Source organism: Pygoscelis adeliae, unplaced genomic scaffold (genome assembly GCF_000699105.1).
Source record: "Pygoscelis adeliae isolate BGI_AS28 unplaced genomic scaffold, ASM69910v1 Scaffold137, whole genome shotgun sequence".
In the NCBI taxonomy this organism is placed as follows: domain Eukaryota; kingdom Metazoa; phylum Chordata; class Aves; order Sphenisciformes; family Spheniscidae; genus Pygoscelis; species Pygoscelis adeliae.
Genome location: NW_008825099.1, coordinates 403,980 through 414,786, shown reverse-complemented (window position 1 = coordinate 414,786; position 10,807 = coordinate 403,980). Strand labels below are relative to the sequence as shown.

The 10,807-nt window shown below is 40.2% G+C and overlaps 1 protein-coding gene across 1 annotated transcript; it reads left to right on the top strand.

Moving 5' to 3' along the window:
* The first annotated feature begins 6 nt into the window (after positions 1 to 6).
* TMEM17 (transmembrane protein 17) lies at positions 7 to 4,685 on the top strand. Its single transcript, XM_009327103.1, has 4 exons — positions 7 to 14; positions 3,180 to 3,283; positions 3,537 to 3,650; positions 4,050 to 4,685. The coding sequence occupies exons 2-4, from the start codon at positions 3,212 to 3,214 to the stop codon at positions 4,353 to 4,355; spliced, it is 492 nt and encodes a 163-aa protein (XP_009325378.1). The 5' UTR covers positions 7 to 14; positions 3,180 to 3,211; the 3' UTR covers positions 4,356 to 4,685.
* The last annotated feature ends 6,122 nt before the right edge of the window (positions 4,686 to 10,807 follow it).

Sequence of the window (10,807 nt, the reverse complement as noted above, 5' to 3'; positions counted from 1 at the left end):
GGGCGACCGCGCAGGTAAAGCGCAGCGGCTTGCCCGCAGCAAAAATGGCGGCGGGTGCGGCTGGGGCGAGGGGAGCTTCCCGGGCATGAAGATGGCGGCGCCGCCAGCTGTCACCTGGCGGCCGTTTGGTGCGGGGCTTCGCGCTGACGGCCATGTCCGCCCGCCGCGGGAAGGGCCGTGTCCCCTCCCCAGCGGGGCGTCCTTGGCTGGCTCCCCGTTCCTCTTAGGCAGAGCCGTACCTCCCCCCGCCATCCTCGGGCAGGAAGGCTGAGGTGCCGGCCCCAGAACCCCGTCGCTCTCCCCCCAACTCAAGGGGAAGAGCCCGGGAGAAGGCCTCAGAGCAGCCCAGGCGACACGGGTGCCAGCCCAGCGCTGAAAAGCAGAGATACCTTTTAGATGAGGTCTGGTTTCACTGTCAGTCATGCTGCTGCTCTATCGCCCTACACTTCACATGCTGCAGTGTTGCAGGCCTAAGACAGGCCTCCTTTGCGCTTAAAATATTAAACGGGGAACAGTCTGATGTAAAAGCCAGTATGGAGAACACTATAGCTGCCTTTACAATTTAGTAAGCAAGTTTGCATAAAATATTGCAGATGAAATCCGTTTTTACTCTGCCTGTGCCAAAATAAAAAGTGTAAATCATTTATGGAGAACACAGAACAAATAAAAGAACGGAGCTGTTGTTTTCAGCTCACTAGTCCTGCACAGTTAGGGCACCAGATGCTTAAAGCATGAAGAAGTGTACCAAGCTAGAGTTAGGCAGCAAAAACCTCAAACTCGTCATATGCCAGCTTTCTCTTACTTCTTCCAAGTCTATCATAAGGACTGATAACTGTTCCTTCACGATATTGCCAGTGAAACCTGCAGACTAACATACCCTCTTTTTATACCTTTGGAGTGACAGTAGCCATGAAAATAAACACAGTCTGTCTACATGGAAAGGTTATATTCATAGAAGTTAGCATGTGAATTTCAACTTATAAATCCATTCCAAGCTGATAAAATTAATCAAAAAGTCATATTTCAAGACAGGAGTTCTCGTTTTCTTTGTGTTTCTTTGTATACACCAGTGTAGTTACATTGCTAACACTAATTCCTCATTTCATTTATAAAACAACACTGAAATATTTTCTTAACTCCGGAATAGCTTCTATTTTTAGTAACTTCTTTTCCATCATGAAAACTCCTACATGAATATCCAACCCATTGAAACCAATTGCAAGTGTACCATTACCTTCTCGGAGATCAGGATTTCAAAAATCAAGTTTACATGTATATATCTTAGTGAGTTGCCCTAGCATCAAAGAATTGGCCATTGCAATATTGTCTGGCATTTCCATGAATTTTAGCAATCCCAGAAAATAAGCGTTAGTTCAATTTAGAGATAGAAAGATGAATTAGAATTGGCTTATATTGCTAAACATTCATCCAAAACACAGTTTTAAAACTTGAGCAGAAGTTACAAATACCAGTGCTATGTCAATGAAACCTTTAACATACCTAAAACGTTCTCATTATCATAATGGAAATTAGAGCTGTTGGCTTCTCTGTTTTTAAGTAATACGGCTGTTAACCATTAAATTTTCATCCAATACATATAGGGCAGAAACACAGTTACTTGTAATTGCATGGTCATGGTTTCTTTTGAAAGATAAAAGTGTTTTAGAATTGTATCCTGGTGCCCTTCAAAGTCCTCCTGGTGTTTAAGAGCTTCATTCATTCGGACAGCTGGGACGATATTAGGTAAATAGTGAAATTGTTTTTGAGGTACCTATAGATTTTCATTCCTTTGCAGATGTAAGAAAGTGTTGATGCTTAACAATGGGATTATTAAAAAAAATAAAATTGGTTGTCTTGCACCTTCTATTTCAGTATAAGAAATCCCTGTCCCTCACACCCTACCCTTAAGGTCTGTCCCAGTTTTGTTCCCAAATCCTTCTCCCTTCCTACCTAGTCTGGTAGCTACCATGAATACTTCTGCAAGTGGCATAACGACTTCTGGAACAGGCTGTACCAGGCTGTATGTGGCTGGACTGGAAACAGGGATGCCAGACTGAGATGGAACAGAGACAGGTATGAGAACAGTTGGAAGATATGGAAAGAGAAGGCAATGTCAGAAGAGGTAGTTCTGAGGCTGAAAGTGAGACAATGTGACTGTTTAGACTAATTTTCAATCGAATATCGCCATGGTGACAGACAGGGGTACAGAACTTGAATACAAATCAGCAGGTCACAGTGAATATTTTCTAAACTTGCTCAGATAGTAAGTACCAAGTGAAGATGTGCCTACAAACTTCAATTGGGGAAAACATGAGGAAGAAGTCTGTTGGTAATTGAAGTAAAAAGGATGCAATATCAGTTATCTAGAATATGACAATAAAATTTCACCCATTAAAAATTAATGATTCCCTTAGAATGCCCTTTTAAGTTTTTCCTTGTTTTAAGTCGTCTTGTAAAATCTATTATTACATCCTAAATATAGAATTTACAGCCTGCATGTTAGAGTTCAATATTTGCTTTTCTCTACATTGTATGAACACATTTTGTTCTCTCCAGACTTTCGAGGGTAAGTTTTAGTTTGACACATATTTAAAACTGTCAGCTCTTAAGAACTAGAAGAATTACTGGTTTCTTGCAACTTTGCTTCCATATAAATGTCTGTTTAAATAAAGATTGAAAATGAAGGGTGGGCAATGCAAACCTGCTCTCTAGCAGTAAGTCCTTACTCAGGAGGATTATCTACAAGATAAAGATAATCCAGCATGTACTCATTTAAACTTTGGCCATTCTCTTAGGAACAGCAATGAAATAACCACTAACCATTTCTGCAATATCAGTATACAGCCCTACTTGAGCTAAGCCTATCAGTCAGATTGTGGAGTAAGCCATAAGCCACCAGGTAATCAACAATCAGACACTCAGCTTGAATATATGACTAAGTGATAAAAACTCTGTATCCTGTGAACTGAAAGTTGCATTAAATTCCAGGAAATGTTGTAACTCAGAATAAGGTAGAGGTTTTCCTCTGGATATATAAAAATATTTTTCTTAACGTTTAATTTGACTGTGAAGAGTGTTAATGCCCTGCTTGAAGCTAAGTGGGGCAGTATCTTTGTCATATTTGTGGGAGGAAAATATGGAACAAACTAGGAGTGACAAAAACTTCTCTCTATCTACAGGTAATGAAATAGTTTCCAGTTTACCACTGCAGATGTCCCTCTATTTCAACGTTTATTTTTTCCCATTTTGGTGGCTCAGCACAGTTGTCATGCTCCATCTGAAGGTGAGTCCTGAAGGAAAGCGATGGTTTGCAAATGTATTGTTTCTGATCAGACACCCGCTAGTACTGAGATAACCTCCTAGCTCCAGTGAGCTCTATTAGGTTTATTTGGGAATTCCTTGGAACTGGAGGTTCAAGAGTATTTGAAAGCAAATACAACAGAGTCAACTTACAGTAGCATACAGTGTCTTCATTTAGTCACAAACTATGTTATGAAACAGCACAGCAGAAACTTTTACTCTCCTGTTCCCTCTAGTATCCGGTCTTGTCAGATTACTACAAGTTCATCCTGGTCACAATCATGATCCTAGTCTCTCTAATAGAGGTCATTCGACTCTACCTGGGATACATGGCCAATCTTCAGGAGAAGGTAGGTTACCGCATGTGCACATTAATTTGTGCAGGAGAGCTTTTTGGAGGTGAACGTAAATAAAATAGTCTACCAGTTCATCGAAGAGATTTAAGTTGAGGAGATGGTTATTTCTCTAAGTTACAGTCTGCATCTTCTCTTCCATTGGCAACAGCTTCCACTTACTTTTGTGCATTCCAGAAAGTTTTCCCTCAGAAGAGAGCCCTCTCACTCCCAAAAACTGTTTTGTCAGAAAAAATACAGTTAAAAAACACAGTATATGGAAACATTACCTCACTTTTGCCATTTTACAGTATGTGGTGGCTTTTGGAAGATTAAAAAAAAAGCGGTTTTCTCTACAAAGTTTTGGATTTTTTCATCTCCAACGGCCAGTTAATAGGTGGTGTCTCCCTGTTATAGGTCCCTGAGCTGGCTGGGTTTTGGCTCCTGAGTCTCCTCCTGCAGTTGCCTATAATTCTTTTCTTGCTATTTAATGAAGGTCTGAAAATTCAGCCGCTGGAGCGAGCAGTCCATATTGTCTTTGCCCTCTTCCTCACCTTCCAAGTCATTGCAGCCTTTGTCACCCTGAAAAGAATGGTAAACAAACTGGCAACTCACTTCCGCCTTAATGAATTTGACCAGCTGGAGGAACATCCTGTGCCTGATTTTTACAGCCTGGGTAAAGAAGAGAGAGCAGTTTCCATGGCTGGTAGGGGCCCATGCTGAGGAGGTTCACCCAACAAGTGCTGGCTGGGGAATCACACTCTGAGGGCCTGAGAAGCTAACAGAGGCAGGCCTCATGTTGCTGCAGCTCTGTTTCCATTTTGTTGGGCCATTCTTTACCTTCCTACATCAGAGATATTAAGGTCTTGCTTAAGAGCCACCATTAAACCTCAGGGATTTGAGCTCCACTCTGCAAGAAATAATAAAAAAAAAAAACCAACCACAACCAAAGCCAATTACGTAAGTGGCTTGAATGGACTATTTGTGGACTGTTGCTGCATAGAGTACCAACAGAGTAGGTTTGGTGGGTTTTACATTTTACAAAGTCATGTGGCGTTTTCAAAAAAAAAAAAAAAAAAAAACAGAAGTCTTTTTTCCCCTCACTGTCTGCACAGAATTGTTTTGTTCACAATAAATCTTTCATACACATTTTTATTTGTGTTGATACCAGTTTTCTCTCTATTCTTCCAGATATGTTGCACATATTTAATGTCTAGTACCTCAGTTAAGCAAAAACAAACAAACAAAAAAAACCCCACACACCACCAAAACACCAAAGAACCCCAAGAAATCTTGAGGCCTGGAAAGAACAATGATAAGATAGTGAACAAAGACTACAGTTTCAGAGATGGTCTTCCAGATGATTCCAGCACTAGAAATTCCTTACCAATAAACTAGGGATGGAATTTTAAAAGAAGTATTCCTTCCTCAAAACTCCTACGCTCATCTTCTTTGGCTTAGCTAGAGTTTTAACTATCAAGCCATTCAAACAGGGTGGTGCAATTTTCTCAAATGGAGGATTCAATAAGTCAGCAGTAACAAAATTATAGCCATTAAAAAAATTGGTTTATGTCACTGAAAGGCAGCCTGTTATTTATATTAATATTTATATTAATATCTGGACTATCTTCTCCAGTTTTGGTAATGGCTAAAAGTTCGCTTTTTCTGTCAAGGAGGGATGGGGATCAAAAGTTAAAATAAATTTTTCATCTGAATCCTTGAGTCTTCAGCAGGGCAAGAGTTGTCAGTTTTGAGAGCTGACACAAACATCCAAACTGCTCAAAGGAATGTAAAGAAGTGTCTAATGTGAAAAAGGCACCATACGCTTAAAGCTGCTGCATATTTAAAGCTTATAGAACCTCTAGCAAAAAAGAAGGCATTAGCTTTGTTTTATACCAAAACTGTTCCTTTTCTTTTTAATCTATGAGTGAATGGTACAATTAATTCTACTAAATTTCCTTCTTCATTTTGTTATTACAAAGCATATATTATCAGAGCACATACCCCTTTGTTTTTAAACAAACTTCTGGCTTGCAGTGGCTATTGTGCAGAAAAAGAGGATTTCTGTGAGAGAATCTCTAAGAGTGCCTTCAACAGTTAATAGAAAACATTTAGAGCCCTGTATTCAGAGCCTGCAAGAGACAGTGCGGTTTAAGCAGGAGTTACATTGTTTCAAAAACACTTTTACAGCATTAGAAACTCCTTGTAAAAACATTAACTGATGCAGCGGGAATGTTGCACATATTTTCATGTCAACCACAATTACGCTGCTGGAGAGTGCCAGGGTCAGGGCTGATGAGCTACAGGAGAAGCTTGGTAGGATCTATTACAGTAACAGATAACAGCATAGTGGGTCCCGACAGGCCAAACAGAAACATCAGATACCTTGGACCCTATTTTCTCCAGTGATTGTGAACTGCAACTCAGATGTCTTAGTGCCTCGGTAGCCATACAGAGCTGCCTCTTCCAGCCCAAATATGGTGGGACTAACACCAAAGGCTGCCCTTCCTGGCCAAGAATGTAGGGTAGACCTCCAAGGAGCTCGCATCCACCACTAAGAAAACCTGGACATTAGAGAAATCCATGCCGCATTGTTAGCTTGTAAGTTGAGCACTACTACTTTTCAAAGCCTTCCAATAGTTTGTCTAAGAGAACATACAAGTTAAGGGAAAGCAGTATCTTTTCCATAGGTACACTGGCTCTCTGAGTCTGCCCTTGATATCATTGACAGGACAAGCACTGGGACAGCTTAGAAGAGACACTAGGGCAGTGTCTCCTTTTGCTCTGCATGTAGCTTGCCTATTCCCCTTATTAAGAGGCCACTATGGAAGATTAGCAGGGAGATGGTACAGTAGGCCAAGCTCTGAGGAGATGGAGTGATTACCTGTAGTAATCCAATCTCTCGCCTTAAGTAGAGAAAGGCATATCGTTTGGTTTTCTTTTCTGTATCACCTTAAACAGTTTAAAACAAATTCTTTTGTAAGATTACGAGTGTAGTGGGTGGGAAGGTTTCTGACACTAAATACATCGTAAGGCTGAAGAAAAGTCAACCGTATACCAATGCTGGTGACAAGGAACTGGCCTCCAGGCCTAGGGCCCTGAGACATGATTCAAAGTCATTGCTTTTAGTGATAAGGAAACTTGGAAGATCAAATTGCCATGCAAGACAATTATCAGGAGCCAAAGATACAGAGACACACACCTCTTTGCTGGAGAGAGAGAACATCGATGAGGTGATACAGAAAATAGGGTTCAGAGAAACACTGTTAGAGTTGCCTGGAAATGCTGAAGGTAGAAGCCAGTCTGTGATGTAAAGCTTCAGCAACATATTTGATAAACACAAGATGTCTGCATTCTCTCTGCTCAGGCTTCCTAACAGACCTGCTAGTCTGTTTTTAATTTCATCATTACCAGCTGTCCTGGTTTAAACATTTAATTATGAAGAAAGCCTGCAAGCACCTAGAAATCCCATTCAGTGCCTACAACTGCATTTTTTTCCATGAGTTTTCCTATTCCTCATGTACCCAGAGACAGGAAAAGAAAATTACAGTAGCGCTCAGGAACAAAGAACAACAAATGGAGAATCGTACCAAAACTTTCCTTCAGTTTCCAAATTTCACAAGAACCAGTGAGACATCAAACAAGCAGAAAATATACTAGTCACTTGTAACATCAAATTTCAGACACATAAAAGCAAACTTCAGAACAGAAACTTCAGATAAGCATGCTGGGGAAAAACAAAATCAAGTGAAATACATGAGGAGAAAAGGGGGAAAAACACTACAGAAGGTACTTACACAGTAACTATAAACCAGAAAATAAATGGAAGAACTTTCTAGCATCAAAAGCAAGGCAGCAATAATGGCATTAATGTTTTGAAGAAAAACATAGGAAAGCTTGGTTTGTTTTTAATGAAGAAGTTCAGGAATAATTGCCAGAACAGACTGAAAGCAGCAAAAGGTATGTGAGAATTTCAAAGGGGCACAGCAGGAAAGCTAACAGTCCTTCATAAATCCTCTTCCTCCCATTATTCAGATAGCTATGAGCAGGTATGTTGTCCCATAACAGGAAGAATATACTCATCTTGCAGTGCAAAGTATTCACAAGTAGAACATGAGAATTTAAGATTCAGCAAAGCAGGTGTTTGGGGTGTGAGGGGGTTTGGTGTTACACACACACACACAGAGAATAGATGGAAACAAAGGTGAAAGGGGGAGCTGAAGAAAATTGGAAACTAGTGGAAGTTCCTTGAGCAGCATCTAGACGTTTTTGAACACAAGCCGTAAAATAGCAGCTTTTTGCCACACTAAGGTTTGGGCAGAGAACCACAAAACATGGTTTTTATGATCTAGATAGCTACCAATAGCTCTCCCTTCACAAGCAAGATCTTTGAATGGCAGAAGTCTATGTACAGAGCTCAGTTATTTTATTTCACCAAGTTTACTGTTAGGAAAGGCCAACAGCCAATTTTAAAGGAAATTTGTACCAACATACTTCCTTTAACTGAAGAAAAGAAACGAGGAATGGGCATATTATCTTAAAATGCTCTTTTTTAGGTTACTGATCAATTTGAAGATGAGTATTTTGTATTCAAGGGCATAGTTGCTGAGTTGTTAATACCTGGACTCGGCCTGTGTTCCTGTCTAAAATAGGCTTTGTAAAAGGATTTTTTTTTTTTAAGTAGTTACAGGACTTCCGAGAAGGGGAAATTAAATTTGGAAGAGGCTTCAATTATGTACCTTACTCAAGCAGATCTGATAAAGCAGACATGAGATAAGGCATAGATTTGATAAAAAACAGACAAGTGATAAAAAAGGGGGTACAGCATTAACCTTTCTATACTAACAATTCACTCTTTCAGATTGCTGAAAGAATTGCACCCAGGGGAATGAGATCATACATTTCACTCTTGCCTTTGTGTCTTATAAACTAGGCTAGACTTAGTGTTAATCTTTAAATAGTTAATGAAGCAGGTAGAATTGGCATCATTACGTGGTCTGATAAGATAGTCAATAGTAATATTTGATAGCTGGGTAAGGCTGCAGAGATGATTTATTTTGAAAAACAATTTTTGTTTCTCCAGGACAAAGATCAGATGGGAGCAATTAAAGAGGACTTTGTTCAGCACTTCAAATAAAGCAAAGATAATAAAGAGGTCCTCTATAGGAGGCAGGTAAAGTAGTATATAAGGGTCAACTGATAAAACCAAGAAGAATTTAAACTATAACAAAATAAATAGGTTCAAGAAGCGTAAGACTGGAGGAAAATTAGTATGTTGATGATTGATGCCATTGAAGGAGCCCCCGTGTACATGAAGCAGAGAATTTATTGAAAGGAAATAAATGCGCTAAGTTACTAGCTTGAAATCTTACAGGGATTTAGAGGAAACGTTATTCCACCGGCTAAGAAGCAGCCTACAGGACACAGTTCCACATTCATTAAATACATGCAACTTTTGCAGCTTGTTATGAAAAAAACACTTTCTTCTTCAGACAATCCAAGGTTTGAAAGTAATAAAAATACAGTCCCTAGGAAGCACATACTAGCCAAGAGACATGAGCACAACAGAGAAACAGTAGAGAGAAATGGAACAAATCTGGCAGGCAGCTGCAAGCGCAACCATGCTAAGAGCTATGGCTTCCCTGGTGAATTTAGGAAGTATTAGTGACTTCCTTGAGAGCTGTCTTGAACATCCAGTGTTAGGGAAGGAGTTCATGCAGTCTATGAAAGAAGCTACTGTTGTTCTTTAAGGAATGGAAAAGACCCTTCTTTATTCACACCAGAAGACCCATGCTGTTCCAGAGTCAAAAGTGCAGGCAAGAATGCTTGAACACTCTTCAGCTACCATGTTCTCAGTTTATTGAAACTGCACCATAAGCTGAATTCATTAAGGTGGGAAGAATATCAGATATACCTAATTCCTAATCACTTGCACTGCTAATGCCAGGGGAGATTTATTTGTTATTACTTTACACAGAGAAAGCTTATGGCAGGCTGGAGCTTTGAACAGAACCTTTTGTCCCATGCAACTACTGGTCCCCAGTTGCTTAAAGAGGAACCTACTGCTTTTGTCAATCCAGAATGATTCATATCAGTCAATGTGTTTGATCTCCTGTTTGAATTACAGAAAGGATTTTAGCATGAACATCTGTTCTCTCTTTGTTTTGCCCTTGACCCCATGGCCTTTTGCACAGGAAATACAGAATTCATCACAGGATTAAAACTTGCAAGAGCCCATCAGAAGATACCTGAGTATTCTTATGACTGCAGGATATTCATGTAAAAGTCAACAATTAAAATACATAGTTAAAGGATTCCTTATTTGATTTTTTTGTTTGTTTTTAAAACATTCAGTTTGAAGTGAAATCTTACCACAACCAGAAATGCTAGAGATCCTCCCTTTGTAAAGCAGCTGGGAGTAGTTGGACAACAAGCCCTTGAACAATGCCTTCACTTTGAAAATCCTGGAGAAACCTAAAGCTCACTTTTTTTTTTGTCCCAAATGATTCAGTATGGTTAGCAGAGCACGTATAAAAACTTTGGGGGGGGAGGGTTTTGCCAAGGATCTTCCAATAGTCACACAAACTATTCCAGCAGCCTGTGAAGAAATACCAGAATTGATGGGAGTAGAAAATCCTCAGCATGTGGCAGAGGCTTTCTGCAGGCATCCCCAATATTCTGAGTGCCGCAAATGCAGTGACAGTGGCTCAGCGTGCCCCGAAGCACGGCTGAGCTGTCTGAACAGAAACTGTGATGATGGAAAAGTTTCAAGGTTATCATGCTGTTAGAAACATACCTGCAGAAGTTGTTAGCATCTTTTAGCCAAGACAAAGCTATGCTCCTAGGAAAGAATAACTGGTTGATTGTTGTTTACCTTAGGCATCACCTGAAAGCCACAGCTGTTAAGAAAGACAAACACCACCCTGAGAAATCACCTCCAGAAGACCATACTATACTGTAGAAGGGAAAAGGATTAAATAACCTCAGGCTGCACCCCAGCTGAGAACCACTTCAGGAGTATCTCACAGCCCTGATTGAAAACTCAAAAGTCAGAATTAATGGGTTGAATAGGGACAGCTGCTTGAGATGCCCTGGGTGTAACTTTGGCTGATTAGCAGAGAGCCATGCCCGAGAGATACAAGGGCACTTGATGAGAAGCAGCAACAGCAGGCGAT